Below are 17,747 nucleotides of genomic sequence, written 5' to 3'. Positions count from 1 at the left end.
TTATGTATTTATATAAATATTTTGGCCTTCATTCATCTGACCTTTTCTTTCATTCAACAGAAATCTTCTTGACAGAGACACATTCTCTAAATCTGATCCAAGTAAGTATCTGTTACTTGCTTTTTGAAGCAGTCTACTTATTTTTCTTACTTGATTTTGCAAAAATTGTGTGAAACTTACAGTTCTTGTTTAAATAATTGTTTTAAAGCACAGAAAGAAAAACAGGGGATGGTGTCGAACCTTGCATTCTCATCTACCTGGGCAGTTAGGCTAAAGAGAAGGCGTTGCTTAGCACTTTGAGAATAAGATGAAAATGCAGATGTAAGACAGTTCACTTTGAAATTAAAACCTCATGGTATGGCTATATGATAGAAATTGTATTTGAAAGGCGACCATAATGAACCATAATTTTAAATGGTTTGTCCCACAAATACTTTTCCTTCTTTTTTATAAATAAAAGAAATATGTAAAGACATGCTTAACCAAGTGAAACATATAACATCATCTTGGATGAACTGAAATTTTGATTCCTAATAATGTATATTAAAAAATTGGAGATAACTTGCAAAATGAAAAAGACAGTTTAAATTAGAAAACAACAACATTACTGTATAAATCAGCAAGTGTTTCCAAATCTTGAAATAGTTAGAAATTTATATCCCGTACCTCTCCATCTCTATAAGTACAGGATAGATGTGATTCAGGGGGAGGTTTTGTGAGATGTTAGAATTTTTCAAGTAGTCATTGGGGAAAAGGCATTACAATGTGGGTATTAAAAGTTCCTAGGGTTCACTTGACAGATGAGTGGGACTTTTTTTTTTTAATCCCTTAATCTTTACTCCAAACCCTTCATTTCTCTTTTTGTGACTTCCTTTTGTGGTTGACAAGATTTCTTACCTGTTTATAGCTATTGAAGGTGGGAGTTGCAAATGTTAAATACAGAAGGTGATATGCTCCAGATTGTCCTTCTTGTGATGGCTTTGAGCATTATGGGTATCTTAGGAAGAGCTTGACTAATCTTTAGTAACATGAAATATCTCAAACTGTTAAACTATAGTTTAAAAATGTATGTGTCTCTGTAGCATAAAGTTATGTAAAGCAAAGTTTGTGTAGACATTATGTATTATGTAGACATTAGCAAATAATTATTGTATATTTTTGTGTTTAGGTCTATGCATGTTAGGTTCTAAAGATCTGATACGGTTTCTTGTTTCTTCACAAAAGTTTTTAGTCATTTAATGTTTTACTAGCAATTTTCTTAGAGGAGGAATAAGCCCAGGAATTATGAAATCATTTTGATGTAGCTTTTGGACAGCTAAAGCATAAATTATATACATTCATATCTTATATTTATAAAAAGACATTTGTATATTTACTTTTTCTTCTTTTATAGTTTGTGTCTTATATGTACAAGGAGTTGGAAATAAAGAATGGAGAGAGGTAAGCATTAAAAATTTTTTGAATATCATTGTGCTGGAAAATATGGTCTAAGTTACAATTTGGTCAAGGTGATGCTTCCCTGATTTTAGTTATTTTAAGTCCTCTTCAACCCAAAGATTGCATTTTTTAAATTTATGAGAGTAATCTTTGTGTTTGTTTTTATTAATCCTCAATGTTTATCTGATTTATGACCTTCCTATAGAATATTCTAGCCTGGAAACTTGTATTTTCCTCAGTGTAAAGTAAATTTAATGTGTTGGAATCCTTACATAATTGAAGGCTAGACTTAGTCTCACTTTTAGAAGCCAACTGCTGATTTTTATAAAATACTGCTTTAAAGGGTTTTAAGTATGATGCTTGATATCAACTGTCACTTACTTTTTGCTAGTTAGTAATTTATTATTTGAAAATAAAGTAAAAACTCTGTTTCCTAATACCAGCATACTTTGTTATTTATTTATTTGTTTGTTTTTTATTATGTTCAGTTAGCCAGTAGATAGTACCTCATTAGTTTTTGATGTAGCATTCAATGAATCATTAGTGGTGTACATCACCCAGTGCTCGTCACAACATACTTTGTTAATGAAATAAAAGCTAGGAGGCAGAATTACTATTTTGGTTAATTTGTATTGAGAGCATATCCATGTTCCTGTGGAAGGATGATCACTGGAAGGGAGGGAGTCTATTAAAATAAAAGGCATTTCTATCCGCTTGTAGTTCACTCATTTCTATCTGCTTCCTATCCTAGGAAGTCAGTGCATTGTTTTAATAGGGTTGCGGTTTCTGGTGAGATTCCTGAGGGAGATTTCTGTTACTTGTTGCCATAGATTGCCTTGCTGCCCAGCCATTTTACTAGTGTGTCTCAGCTGTGAGATAGAAGATAAGAAAAGGTCATGGTCATTTATTCTCAAAACTGGCAGATAAACCAATTCAAAAATTGTTCCCACTGATAATGGGTCAGTGGGATACTGAGTACCAGTTTCTCATATTTAACTGCTTCTGGACCTTTCCATGTAGTTATTTGAGCTTCATCTCAAATTCTACATACATGAATGTAAATTTATCACCTCTACCCTATGGCTGCTGCCTTTGCTCCACATATAGCTAATAACATCATCAGCCAAAATATCAAACTGCGATTTTTGTAGCCATCCTGACTTTCCTTCCCACACCTTCTTTATTTATCAGTTATCTAGTGGTGTGAATTCTTTTTTGTTTAAAAAAAAGAATCTCAAGGGGCGCCTGGGTGGCTCAGTGGGTTGCTTCGGCTCAGGTCATGGTCCCAGGGTCCTGGGATCGAGCCCCACATCAGGCTCTCTGCTCGACGGGGAGCCTGCTTCCTCCTCTCTCTCTGCCTATCTCCTCTGCCTATTTGTAATCTCTGTCTGTCAAATAAATAAAAATCTTAAAAAAAAAAAAAAAAGAATCTCAAATGAGCCACTTCCTTCAGCAGGCCCTGTTCTCTTTTGTCTTCTCTGTTAGGACATTCTCCTGAGTCCATGCTCCTCTTTTGTGTTCCTCTATCTAATTATTCCTTTGATTATGTTCCAAAAAGATTTGCTATCTCTTGTCATTCGCTCTAGAGTTCCCTTGTTTAAAGGCCTGAGGCAATCCAGTGGAACTGCTGACTGCCCATTAAGAGTCACGCTAGCTGGGGACCGGCACTTACGAGGAGTGTTAAGAAAATACCATTACGGGGCACCTGGGTGGCTCAGTGGGTTAAGCCTCTGCCTTTGGTTTAGGTCATGATCTCAGGGTCCTGGGATCAAGCCCCTCATCGGGCTCTCTGCTCAGCGGGGAGCCTGCTTATCCCCCTCTTTCTGCCTGCCTCTCTGTGTACTTGTGATCTCTCTCTCTCTCTCTCTCTGTCAAATAAATAAATAAAATCTTAAAAAAAAATAACATTACTTTAATATGAGGGACCAGTAAAGGAACTGAGATAAATATTCACAAGGTACGGGACCAGGCATCTGGGCCAATGCAGATCTCTAGTGATGAGGCTTTCCTATTGCCTATACAAGATCTTTCCTACTAACTACTGTTCTCAGCCCTTTAGATATATTGGCTCATTTATTGTTTGCACAATAACCTTAAGAGGTGATGCTATCATAATCCTTATTTTACACATGAGGAAACTAAAGCACAGAAAGCTTAAGTGACAGGATGAAAGTTATCCAGTTATAAATCACAGAATGAGGATTTCAGCTCTGGCTATCAGGTCCAGAGCCTTTCTTGTAGACCACCTTGCTTTGCAGAATCCTGATCTGATCCCAGCATTCACATTCTGGTTTTGTTAATGAATGGAAATTCTATAAATTGATTTTTGGGCTTTATTCTTATTTATTTCAGCTTGCCTCTGAATGAGAGACAAATAGGAAAGAAGGCCTACTCTTCAGGGAAAATAGCATAATAAGAAAATAAGACAGAAAACAAAATTCTACTTGTTTATTTTTTTCTCCTTGAAGGAGTAAGAAGAGTTAGTAAGAGGAACTAATACTCAAAGGGAGTATAAAAACAAAGTAGAAATTTAGAGAGTGATGAGAAATAGGACCCAGAGTTACATAGTGTGGATAGGAACAGATGGATGGAGAGGAAGAGAAACCAGTTAAGAGGTAATTTCAATAGACAGCATTTCAGAAGAATTAAAAGTGTTAGTAACTGGAGAATAGTCTGGAAGAATAGAAAGGACGTGCCAGATGCAAGAAAGAAGCATTTAGGAGCTGAAGTCCATTGTATTTGGCAGCTAATTGAACTTGCTAGATAAAGGAAAGGTGTGAAAAATTTAAATTATTAAATCGCCACAAAACCGTTTGAGAAAGACAGTTTCCTTATTTTGAGAGTCAGGTGATGTAGTGGTTTAGGGCATGCACTTGACCACTCAGTGTCTGTTTCCTCATCTGTAATGTGGGAACTAATGATTCTAGCTCATAGAGTGGTTAGGAAGATCAAATGTGAATGACTGATAACTGTGTCTGGCACATAGGAAACATGATTCAGGATACATTGGGACCCTAAGAGATCAAAAAATTTTTATAAGGATAACAAAACTAGTAAATGGCAGGTAAGTAAATTCCCACATTATAAAATTCTGTAAGATTCATTGCATAAGCCCAGCAGTTGATGGGAAAATGACCTATGGGATTTACTTGGCCTCAAACCTAATATGCAGCAGTTGTGTTACACAGCTGCTAAAAAGCTAATGCAATCTGAGGATGCATTGATGGATGTGCCGTGCTTACATCAAAGAAGATAATGCTATTATGTTGAACTACATGAAATTGTCATTTTTGTAGGTCAAAAATGGTTGAGTGTTGGCAATTTTATGTGATTCAATCAAATACTATTGTATTTTGCTCTGGTGGGAGCAAATCTGGAGTGTTACTTTTCTGTTCTCCATCTGAGACCGTCAGAATGCCAACTTTGTATTTTAGGGGGGCTGCCATCTTGAAGAAAGGGATAGAAGCTATGCTGTATGAATAAAAGTCATAATAAATGTCTTCAAACTCTTGAAAGTATTTTCACTTAGAAACGGTAGTACATGTACTTGATATTGGAACAAAAAGGAAACAAAAAATTTAGCTCAGAGGATGGAGTGACAGAGATGTTGTTTAAGCCACTGTGAGGAAGACTTTTTTTTTTTTTTAAGATTTTACTTATTTCTTTTAGAGAGATAGAGAGAGAGAGAGAGAGCACAAGCAGGGGGAGGGGCAGAGGGAGAGGGAGAAGCAGACTCCTTGCCGACCAGGGAGCCCATCCTGGGGCTTGATCCTGGGACTTCTGGCTCATGACCTGAGCTAAAGGCAGACGCTCAACTGAGCTACCCAGGTGCTCCTGTGAGGAAGACCTTTGTAATACTTAAGAGTATCCCATGGTGGAGTGGGTTTCCTAGAACTGTATGCTGGCACTCTAGTGGATGTCCTGTTTCTGGAAGTATTTAAACAGGGGCTGGACTAATTTATCAGGCGTGAAATTGGACAGTTCTAGTTTCCTTACAAGTCTTCTTTTTTATGAGACGAGAGAATTCAAAAGTTGTCTAGTCATTTTTTCAGCTCTTCCAAGTATCTTCTAAGTATTGAACATTATTTTACAAGATAATAGCAAAAACCACTCTGGTAACTACTCTCAGGATATTCGAAATCAGACAAGTAAAACAGTATTATTGCTACTTCATTAATAACTTTAAATATATCCACCCATTTATCAGTTTGACATATTTTTGAGTGCTTGTTTTGTAGCTGCAGTGGTGGATAAGATTTTAAAATAGTATTCTGCTTCGAGGAGCGTACAAAATAGTTGGAGAATTTTATTGGCAACTCCAGTGTGTCTTACTATTACTGTACTGACTTAGGTACCAACACTATATCAGTAGTATAGTGGTTGTCTTTGTTTTTGAATTTAGTTGTATTCCGGAGAAGTATGTAGTAACTAGCTATATGATTCTATGTTCTGGGATGAATTACCTTTAGATAGTTAAAAGTAATAAAAAAAGAAAAAGAGTTCAAACCATATCAAAACAAATGCTCTAAATAAAGAGAGAAAAAATATTTAAAATTGATCTGTAGTTGAAGTCTGCAATTTAAAAATTATATATGACACTGTTAGAATTACCTGCATGTCTTCTATAAATTCTGATGATTGTGAATTATCAAAAGCTCTTGAAGTAATTGATATTTTTAAACTAAAATTATTTCAGTGCATAATAATTTGGAGTTAGAAATGATACTTAAGTGTCATGAATGATGAAAATATGAAAACCTCTTAGTGGCAAGTGGAAATGGCAAAGTATTATCCCCGAGGATGTACACTTCACTTTGAGAGGTTCTGAAAATGTTGCAATTAACTTACCTGAGTTAAATTTTAGTTATCCATAGGTAATTTCCTTTGTGAATTCCTCTTAAACATTTAAAATTATAGAGTTGGTTTTAGATTCTCTAAGTTATTATGGGCTGAAAGAAAGCAAACTGAAGTTCATATAATCCACAGCGATCATAGTTTGACAGTAATCTGCTGCCACATGTTGATTACTATAGTAGTGTTGTCTCTGCTTCTGAACCATTCCTCTGACGCAGAGCTACTTTAACGTTTATTCATCTCCATACTGAATCATATATGTATAATACATAAACATGCAAACATATTCAGAAAGTTTGAGAATATTGTTCATAGTCCAGCTTAAATCATACCTGACCCAACAGACTTTTCTGAACTTAATACCTAGAATTTCCACCTTGCACCATTAAAATCCCATAATTTCTTTATCTTTCTCATGGTCCTTGTCACCTTCTACTTGATAACCATTCAACAAACATCCCGGTCTTTTTTGTGAACTTACTCTCTTACAAGTATGTCTCAGCTTCACTTTTCAACTCAGTGCTCCTTAAAGGTCAGCCTCCTACACTATAACACTTAGGCTGGGGCTTTGTTCTTAGAGGGTGCTCAGTTAATATTTGCTGGAAGGATAAACTTGAGGATACCCTCAAATAGAGGCACACACTTGACTCTCATGGTTTCAAAACTGAGAACCCCCTTAGATCATTTGGTATGAAGGTCACATTTTTCAAATGAGAACATAGGTGTGGTATACTACCCAGTTGTGAGATCCCAGTGCTTGTTCTGTTGCTCCCTATCATAACTTGAACTACAGATTTTGGAATTGGAATTACAGCATCCATTGAAAACATAAATGTGTCTTGAAGTTTAAGGGATACTAATGAGAGAATGAAACCATTCTCTCCTTTTTTGTCTTGTAGAAATACTAGATGGACATTGGGGAGGGTATGTGTTCTGGTGAGTGCTGTGAATTGTGTTAAGACTGATAATTCACAGACCTGTACCCCTGGGGCAGGTAATACATTATATGTTAAAAAAAAAATACTAGAGTGAACAAGCTAAAGTTATTGATGCAGGATGGGAAGCTCCCCCCAATCCTTAGGCAGGTCCCGTTGCTGAAGCCCTGAGGAGGGTCCTGTATGGCTGCTGATAGCGCCTTCACTATTGGACTCAAGCTGTCGAGCAGTGGAACATTTCTGTTTTACTTTTCTATTTTTTTAAAAAGATCTTAATGATAGAATACTGCTAAACATTCAGTCTGCAGACATTATATTCTTCTCAGACATTTGAAGGGGTCTCACAGTGTGTATCATTACTTCTCCAATGTGGTTCATTGAGGGGGTTGTAACAGAAGACACTGAAGTTCTCTTAGAAGAACACTTGTGCGGTATGTGGTGGGAAGAATCTTCTTTCAGTATCTTCTGTGGTCTATGTAGTCAGTCTTAAGGCATTACTATCTTAGCAAAAATATTTTGTGTGCCCCTCAGGATAATACTCTATATATTTGAATTCCCAAGGTCAGCCATACCGGTTTTGGAAAGAAACCTACGAGCCTTGAAATTTTTTTGTTTAGGAAAGGACATGAAGTAGTTTTGCAAGTATTCCTGGGTACAGATGATTAGAAGCTGTGGCTTAATTTAAGTTGTCCTTTCTTTATATGGCTCAGTTGAAAGTCTTTTAACGCTATGAATATTCTGTGACCAATTGAACAAGAATCATGCTTTCAATAGAATTTGGCTGATTATTACTTGAAAAACAAATCCAGAGTAATTTTAGTCCCTTGAGTTAATTTTTCTTGTTCTTATTTATTTTTATTTTTTCCAGCTTTATTGATATCTAAGTGATATATATAACATTATGTAAGTTTAGAGCATACAATGTAATTTGATATATGTATATATTGCAAAATGATTACCAAAATAGGCGAGTTAACACACCTATCATCTCAATATGATTGTGTGTGTGTGTGTGTGTGTGTGTGTGGTGTGGTGTGGTGAGAACTTTAAAAATCTACTCTTTTAGCAGCTTTCAGATATATAGTATAGTATTGTTAACTATAGTCATTATGTTGTACATCACATCTTCAGAACTTATTCATCTTAGGACTTTAAGTTTGTATCCAGTGACCACTTTTGCCCATTCCCACCACCCTTGACAACCACTAGTCTCTTCTGTTTCTATGAGTTTGTTTTTTTTAGATTCCACATAAAAAATGTGATCACATAGTATTTATCTTTTTCTGACTGACTTGCTTACTTATTACTTAGCATAATGCCCTCAAATTTCATCTATGTTGTCTTGCAAATGGCAGAATTGATTTCCTTTTTATTATGGCTGAATTTCTGTTCTGTTTTTAATATATCCTTTTATTGAAATAAAACATAGCCGAATAAAGGGGAAAATAATACAGCACGATAATTTATTAGATGTGAACATATCAACCATGTAACCACCACCTGCATCAGAAGTAGAACCTACTATAATCGAGCAATTCTGATTGTGCCCCTCTCTCCTCCCAAATTAAACCACTATCCTGATTTTTAGCACTATAGGATCATTTTTTCTATTCCTAAGCCTTATGTAAATAGAATGATATAGTATATGTTTATTTGTATCTAGTTTCATAACTCCCAGTTATGCTGTGGAAGTCTGTCCATGTGTGTGGTAATAGTTCATATTTTTTGCTGTGTGGCTTTCTATTTATGAATATAACCCATGCTAGTCTGGATAGACATTTGGGTTGTTCCCAGTTGTTGAATATTATGATTAAATGATTAGAACATTCTTGTACTTATCTTTATATATTTATTATTCTTATTGTTTGTATATATAGGATTGAAATTTGTATACATAGGAGTAAAATTTCTAAACCATAAGTTATACATATTTTCATTTTTTAAAAATTGAGATATAATTGACATATAACATTATATTTGTTTCAGATACAACATAATGATTCTATATTCACATACACTGTAAAATGATTATCACGATAAATCTCATTAACACCTATCGCTACACATAGTTTTTTTCCTTGGTGATAAGGCCTTTTAAGTTAATTCTTTAAGCAACTTTCAAATATACCTTCTATTATTACTAACTGTAGTCACCATGCTGTGCATTATACCATGATAGATTTATTTTATAACTAGAATTTTGTACCTTTTGACCTCTTCACCCACATTTTTCACTCCCCATGTTTGCCTCTGGCAGCAACCACCAATGTTTTCTCTGGACCTGTGAGTCTTTTAAATTTATTTCTTATTTATTTTTTAATATTCTACATAGAAGGGGTGCCTGGGTGGCTCAGTGGGTTAAAGCCTCTGCCTTCGGCTTAGGTCATGATCTCAGGATCCTGGGATCAAGCCCCACTTTGGGCTCTCTGCTCAGCAGGGAGCCTGTTTCCCTCTCTCTCTGCCTACTTGTGATCTCTGTCTGTCAAATAAATAAATAAAATCTTAAAAAAAAATTCTATATAGAAGTGAGGTCATACAGTATTTGCCTTTGTCTGACTTATTTTACTTAGCACAATGCTCTCATGGTCCACTCATGTTGTGACAAATGGCAGGATTTCCTTCTCTTTTTGTGGCTGAATAATATTTGAATACATATATATTAGAATATATAGATACATAGCTATAGATATATATCTATTTATATAGAACATTAGGATATTAGGTATAGAATATTATTTACAGATTATTAAAATATAGAATATATATATATATATATATATATATATATATATATATAAATCTCTTCTTTATGCATTCATTCATTGATGGACACTTAGGTTGTTTCCATATCTTAGCTATTGTAAATAATGCTGCAGTGAACATGGGGGTGCATCTATCTTTTTGAATTAGCATTTTTGTCTTCCTTGGGTCAATACCCAGAAATGGAATTGCTACATCATATGATGGGCTCTATTTTTAATTTCTTGAGGACCTTCCACATTGTCTTCCACAGTGGCTGCACCAGTTTACATTCCTACCAACAGTGCACAAGGGTTCCTCTTTTTCCACATCCTCCCAGCACTAGTAATTTCTTGTCTTTCTGTTAAAAGCCATTCTAACAGGTGATATCCCAGTGTAGCTTTTATTTGCATCTCCCTGATGATTAGTGGTGTTGGGCACCTTTTATGCACCTATTGGCCATCTGTGTGTCTCTTTTGGAAAAATGTTTATCAAATCCTCATTAAATCCTTTCCCTGTTGTTTAATTGGATTTTTTTAAACTATTGAATTAAATGAGTTCTTTATATATTTTGGATACTAACCCTTATCAGATATGTGATTTGAAAATACTTTCTCCCATTCACTAAGTTGCCTTTTCTTTTTCTTAATGGTTTCCTTTGCTGTGCAGAGGCTTTTAAGTTTGATGCATTATTGATTTTGTTGCTTTTAGTTTTGATGTTGGATTGAAAAAATTGTCACCAAGACCTATGTTCAGTTGCTTATGGCCTATATTTTTTTTTTGGAATTCTATGGTTTCAGGTCTTACATTCAAGTCTTTAATCCAATTTGAATTAGTTTTTGCATATGGTTTAAGAGTTTCATTCTTTTGCATTTGGCAGTCCACCGTTTACTGGAGAGGCAGTCCTTTCTCCATTGTTTATTCTTGGCTCTTTTGTTGTAAATTAATTGATAATGCACAGGTTTAATCCCAGGCTCTTTATTCTGATCTGTTGATTTCTGTATCTGTTTTTATGCCAGTAGTATACTGTTTTAATTAATGTAGCTTGGTAATATAGTTTGAAATGAGGGATTGTGATGCCTCCATTAGTGTGCATATTTTCATTTTCAGTCCATACTGCCAAATCATTTTCCAGCATTTTCCATCTGCCATTCTTATTGCAGAGCATTCTTGCTAATGTTTTCTGTTATAAGACTCTTAAATGTTTTCCATTCTGGTTAGTGTGCAAAGGTGTCCTGTTTAGATTTTAACTTCCTGATAGTGTGGCTGAGCATCCTTTGGCAGGCCTAATGACCATTTGCCTATCTTTTACGATGTGCATGTTTGGCTGTTTTTCCTGCTATTGATTTTTAGGAGTTACTTATATCTTAAGGATGGGAAGTTTTGTTGCTTATATGTCTTGCAAATACCTTGTCTCCTTTTGTAGCATGGTTTTTTACCCTCTGAACTGTGTATTTCAGTGAACAGAAATTCTTAATTTTAATTTAGGTCGACATAGCAGTCAATTCCTTTATGAGCTATGCTTTTGTTTTGTTTGAGAAAACTTTCTTATTTGAAGGTCATGAAGATGTTCCCTTCCCCAAGGTTATATCTTAGAGTTTTATTGTTTTAACTTTCATATTTAGATTTACACTTCCTCTGAGATTAATTTTTGGATATGACTTGAGATGAAATTTACGTTGATTCCATATGGTATCTAATTGACCCAGGATGATTTATTAAAGAGATTTCCTTTCTCCACTGTACAGTCATATCACCATCGTCATAGATGAAATGACTATAAATGTGAGAGTATTATAGGTTTCTACTGTGGTATACTTTGTTTTAATAACTCTTTTAATAACTAAATCTGGTTGTTTGTGCTTGGCAGTTTTTTTTTTTTTTCCTTCAAGATTTTCAAGGCCAAAGGTTCGCATTTTTCTTTTCTTGTAAAGGACCAGATATAAATAAGGGCTGCATAAATATTTTAAGCTAAGTGGCCCTCTGGTCTCTCTAGACATTGTGGCATGAAAGCAGACGTGGACAATACATGAACGCTTGATGATGGCTATGCTCTAGTGAATCTTAATTAATGAAATAGGCAGCGGGCCGTATTTGGCTCAGAAGCTGTAATTTTCTGAACCCTGTTCTAGAGTATTCTTAAGTAATATTTTTACTTTTAATTAAGTAATTAATTAATATTTTTACTTTTCCAGAGAAATTTTGGAATTTATTTGCTACCTTATACACATACATATATATTCACATGCACACACACAGAGACACACTATGACATCTGAGATGGTGTTGAAACTGTATATCAATTTCAGAGAATTGAAATATATAAAATAGTATGCCTTACAATATATGAATATGGGTGCCCTCTAATTAAAGTTTTCTTTGGTTTCTTTTAAGATGTTACAGTTTTTATGTAGAGCTCTTGCATATTTTTAGTTGGATTTAACTTTAGTGATTTAATATTTTTGATCTTAATGTTAACTCATCATTTTTCATTTTTATTTTTTATTGCGATATATGAAATATAATTTAGTTTTTGGATAATAACTCTGAAGTGACTTTGCTCAACTTACTAATAATGGTTTATGGCGTTTTAAAAATTTTCTGCATAAACTGTGCTGATCTGCACATTACAGTTTTATTTTTTCCCATCTAATCATGATATTTATTGTGCTGACAAGTTCTTCTTGTACAATGTAGAATAAAGGTAATAATAGGAAGCATCCTTGTTTTGTTCCTGGTCTTAATGGTAAAGTTTTCATGTATACATCTATTGAGATGATTATATTATTTTTCCTTATATTGTGAATGTGGTGAATTACATGTTTTATTTATTTCTGGAATAAAACCAACTGATTCATAATGTGGTATCTTTTAAATATATTGGTTGGTATGCTTTGCCAATATTTATTAGAATTTTGTATTTATGTTATAAGTGATATCGATCTACAAATTTCCTTTCTTGTCATAGACTTCAGATTTTGTTGTTTAGGTTAGGCAGGCCTCAATAAATATGCTTGAAAGTATTTCCACTTTTTCTGTTTTCTGAGAGAGTATATGAAAGTTTAATGTCATATCTTAATTAAAATGTTTAGAAAATTTTGCTGCTAAAGCATTCTTAGCCTGGACGTTTCTTTGTGGGATATTTTAACTTCACATTCATTTCCTTTCTTACATGTATGTTTACTCAAGATTTCAATTTCTTCTTCTGTCAATTTTGTGTGCTAGATTCTTCCAAGAATTTATTAGCTCTGCCCAAATTCTCATTTATTGGCATAAATTTTCTTGGAATATACTTTTATGATATGTTTAATTTCTGTGTGATCTTAATGATGCCTTTTTTACTTTTTGATATTAATAATTTGCATTTTTGGTCTTTTTTTCCCCGTGCTCCATCTTGGTAAAGGTTTATCAGTTTTATTAGTCTCAAAGAATCCATATTTGCCTTTGTTGGTTACTTAATTTAGTTTTTAAAAATGTTATTGACTATTATAATTATTTTGTTACTTTCCCCCATGCTTTGGGGGCTTAATTTGTTCTGTTTCTAAATTCTTGAGTTAGATGACAACAACATTTATTTTTAGTCATTTGTCTTTTCTACGATATGCATTTTAGTCTACAGTATTTTTTAAGAGGAGCTTTAACTATATCCAACAAGTTTTGATATGTTGTACTTTTGTTAGCTTTGAGATTCAAAGTATTTCTTTAAATTTTGAAAATATGTTTACAGAAAAGTTGCATATATAGAAAGAATGTTTTTCCTTTGAACCATTTGAGAATAAGTTGCCAACATGATGACCCATAGCACTTGAATACTTTATTACAGAAAGGACATTCTCCTACGTAGCCATAATATGATACTGAGACTTAGGGAATTAACATTGACGTGTTTCTACCATCAAATCCTAAGACCCTATTCAGTTTTCACCAGTTGTCCCAATTATATGTTTTAAAACAGATGGATTCCATTCAGAATTATGTATTGCTTTAGTTGCCATTTCTTGTGGTTTCTCTCTTTTTTTTTTTTTTAATTAACATATAATGTATTATTAGCCCCAGGGGTACAGTTCTGAGAATCGCCAGGTTTACACACTTCACAGCACTCACCATAGCACATACCTTCCCCAATGTCCATAACCCAACCACCCTTCCCCCACCCTCCTTCCCCTGGCAACCTCAGTTTGCTTTGTGAGATTAAGAGTCTCTTATGGTTTATCTCCCTCTGTGGTCTCTTTTGATATTGAATAGTTCCTCAGTCTTTTCTTAACTTTGATGACCTTGACACTTTTGAAAATGAAATGTCAGCTACACTATAGAATTTCTCTCATTTTGATTTTGTGTGATATTTTCCCTCATGTGCAACTTTGGATGGCATATCACAGAGGTGATACTGTGTGTTCCTCTTGTTGTATCCCATCTGGTGGCACAGGGTTTTGATTTGTTCCACTTTTGTTTAGGTTGATTTTGATCACTTGATTAAAGTAATGTCTGCTAGTCTTCTCCAACAAAAAGTCACCCTCTTTTTTTTTTTTTTTTTTGTAGTTAATATTTTGGGAAGAGACTCTGGGAATTATGTTGGGAAAGTAGTTTATGAGTGTGTGGGGAGATGCTTTGAAGGTATATAAATATCTCTTTTCTCACTAGACTTTTAATATATTCCTTTATAAGTGTGGACTCATAGTTTCTTCTTTTTCAGTGGATTTTTATATGTTACTAATGTTTATTTTGGGGCTCAGATTTTCACAAATTTGACAAATAGGAGCACCTTCAAGTTGGCTTCTGTGTCTTTTAAAAGTGCCCCTGTTAAAATACGAATAAAAACTATCACCTCACACTGGTTAGAATGGCTAAAATTAACAACTAAGGAAACAACAGGTGTTGGAGAGGATACAGAGAAAGGGGAACCCTCTTACACTGTTATTGGGAATGCAAACTGGTGCAGCCACTCTGGAAAACAGTATGGAGGTTCCTTGAGAAATTGAAAATAGAGCGACCCTATGACCCAGCAATTGCATTCTGGGTATTTTTCCAAAGGATACAAACATAGTGATTCTAAGGGGCATATGCAGTCCAGTGTTTATAGCAGCAATGTCCACATGTTTGGTATCATTGTTATGAATGTTAATTTTGTATATAATATAAACACATAAAATAGTTTATTATTATTTTATATTACCAGTATTCTTTTTTCTCTTCCATATATTTACTCTATTAGGTGCTTTTCATTTCTTTGTGCATTTGTATGCTATATGCATTTTAATTCTGTATGAAGAATTCCCTTTAAAATTTATGTTGTTGCAATTTTGCTGTTATGTTGTCAATAATTGTCTCAATTGTTTTTATAGGAAGATGCTCTCGTTTGGCATTCACTTATTTGTTTATTGGAAACAAATACAAAAATGAAAACCTTGGTGAATTTTTAGAAGGCAGACATCCATATAATTATTAACAAGGTCAAGAAGTAGAACTTTGCCAGCATCCTGGAATTTGTTTCCGTGGACCTTCCCAATCAGAGAACTCTCTTTTCCAAGAGTAATGATATGTCTGTGTGAGGGGTGGGTTTATGGTTTTATTACCCAAGTGTGCACTTTTTAACATTATAATTTAGTCTTGCACACTTCAAAAAATGCTGTATGTATTTTCTGTTTCTTTTAGTCTATAGCTTTCCCTTCATTCCTTTGTTTTTCTTACAACTTATCTTACATAACTGGACCATTTGACATATGTAGTTCTACAGTCGGGATCTTATTGACTATGTGCTTAAGGTGCAGCTCATCCTGTTTTTTTCTGTTCTTTGTATTTCTACAATTTGACAGATTGTATCAGAAGGTTGATAAGACATGGGTTCAATTCCTTTGGCAAATCTGTTGGTGATGGTGTGAAGGTTCAGTAGGAGGCAAATGAAGTCTTGTTTTCCCTCTTTTTTGGTCTTAGCACTCATTGATGCTTAGTGCCTGGATCTTTGGGGTTTTTCCTACTTTTTGGTTGGAATATTATTGCATTCTGTCAACATTATCAGATCATATTGACATTGCATGCATTATTTTCTCTTTCTTAGACCTAATTGAGTCTTAGTTCTATAGCTAATGGTCACCACCACTCTATATGTCAATATTTCTGTAGTAATTTTGATTATCTAAAGCTCAGTTGCTACTAGATTTTTTAGAAGAGCTCATGGGTAACAGTATTCATCTTTTTTTTTTTTTAATGTCAACAACAATTTGTGCCCTTTGAATATGAAGAATATAAAATCTCTTGATTACATTTTCTTTCCTTAGGTATATTAAATGTTGTTCATTTGTTTTGTCATAAAACATTTCTGTCAAAAACTCTTAAGAAAATCTAATTTTATCTTTCTTTAAGTCATGAGCTAATGAATTGTAGTTTTTAATACTTGTCTGTCTTTGTTGTGATTTTTTTCTGTGTGGACTTCTTTTACTATATGATGGATCCACTTTGCCCGTATTGAATATTTGCTACTTTCTCTCCTTTTTTTTTTAAATTTCTTTTTGATTCTTAAATGCAAAAATATTTCTTTCCAATTTCTGTTAAGGCTTTATCTATTGTGATTATTCTTGTGTCCTTACTAATTTATTCCATTTCTAAGATGCTGTTTTATTTATTTTACCTCTATTTCCTCTTTGATTTATATCATCTCCTTTCTCTGTATTGCTAATTCTGATTTATGTCATTCTCTCGTGTCTGCATGTGTTTTGGCTTTATCTGAAATAATACAGTTTTAGTTTGGTATTTGATTCTATCTTTTGGCATACTTTCATGTCCTGTAGAGATACTATTCTGCTCTCTAATCTCTCTTTTTTTAATGGTAACTTTGTATGTAATTAGATCTTGGCACCTTTAGTTTTCCTGAAATTTTAATGAAATCCAGGTTCAGATAACTTTTCTAACTTCATTAAGCTGCTACTTCTGTTCGATTGTGTAGTCTTCAAAAGTACGGCTCATTTTTGCTGGGATTTCCGGGCTTTGCTTCTCTCTCCATTCTTATGTGGGCTTCCTTTTTTTCTTTGTCACTTCTTGTTCCAGGCAAAAGTTTGGTTCACATTAATTAACTTCCCTTCTCTCTAGCCTTGGGCCTTTTAGCTCTTGGGTGCCTTTGCACCTCTATGATAATAGCAAACTATCAAGTTTTGTTTTTTATCCACTACCTTTTCTGGTTCTCCACTGGAATGTTTGTCTGTTACAAGTAACTGCATTGGGGCTGGAGGCAGAAAGCCTCATGCCTGTTACTTATTGCTGAATATTGTGTAAGAAAATTTAGCGATATACTTGAGGCATTGGATGATTTAATATTTCCCCAGAGTGGGTTTCCTTTTGCTTCTGGGGAAATAACTAGGCTAGGAAAAGTTTATCTTTAGTCAGTTAAAGATTTGACTCTCTCTGAGCTGAACTTCATGCTTCTTGAGGATTGTTCTGATTCATTTGGTGTAGCCTCTTAGGGTCCCAACTCTTACCGTATTTTTTTGGGCCCTCAATTAAAAACCCTTTTATGATTTTTAAAAACTCTGTTGCCCCCCTCGCCCCCCAGTTTGATGAGATTGTTGACATAAGTTTGGTTTGCTTCTTTTTCAAACACAGGGCCCCTCTTTTGGCTTCTCTTTTCTCTAGGTTTTTGGTTTCACATGTATAACATTTTGTTAGTTCTCTGGTGCCTCCAAAAAGATTATTTTATATTTTGTCAGATTTTTCTAGCTGTTCTCAGGGGAAAAGGTGGTCTGAAACAACTTAATTTGTCATTGGCAGAAGCAAAAATTTGTTCTGATCATT

At 34.2% G+C, this 17,747-nt stretch overlaps 1 protein-coding gene across 1 annotated transcript in view; it reads left to right on the top strand.

Annotated features, from left to right (window-relative positions):
- The window catches only part of CPNE8 (copine 8), a 200,883-nt gene that overhangs the window by 26,249 nt on the left and 156,887 nt on the right, over window positions 1–17,747 (top strand). The window contains exons 2-3 of the mRNA XM_032855344.1: window positions 61–101; window positions 1,394–1,440. Coding sequence (XP_032711235.1) covers window positions 61–101; window positions 1,394–1,440 — 88 coding nt within the window. The remainder of the gene's footprint in view (window positions 1–60; window positions 102–1,393; window positions 1,441–17,747) is intronic.

This window comes from Lontra canadensis, unplaced genomic scaffold (assembly GCF_010015895.1).
Source record: "Lontra canadensis isolate GAN:19392208 unplaced genomic scaffold, GSC_riverotter_1.0 scaffold9, whole genome shotgun sequence".
Lineage (NCBI taxonomy): Eukaryota > Metazoa > Chordata > Mammalia > Carnivora > Mustelidae > Lontra > Lontra canadensis.
Note: the sequence above shows the minus strand (reverse complement) of the source record. Positions and strands in the feature narration are given on the sequence as shown.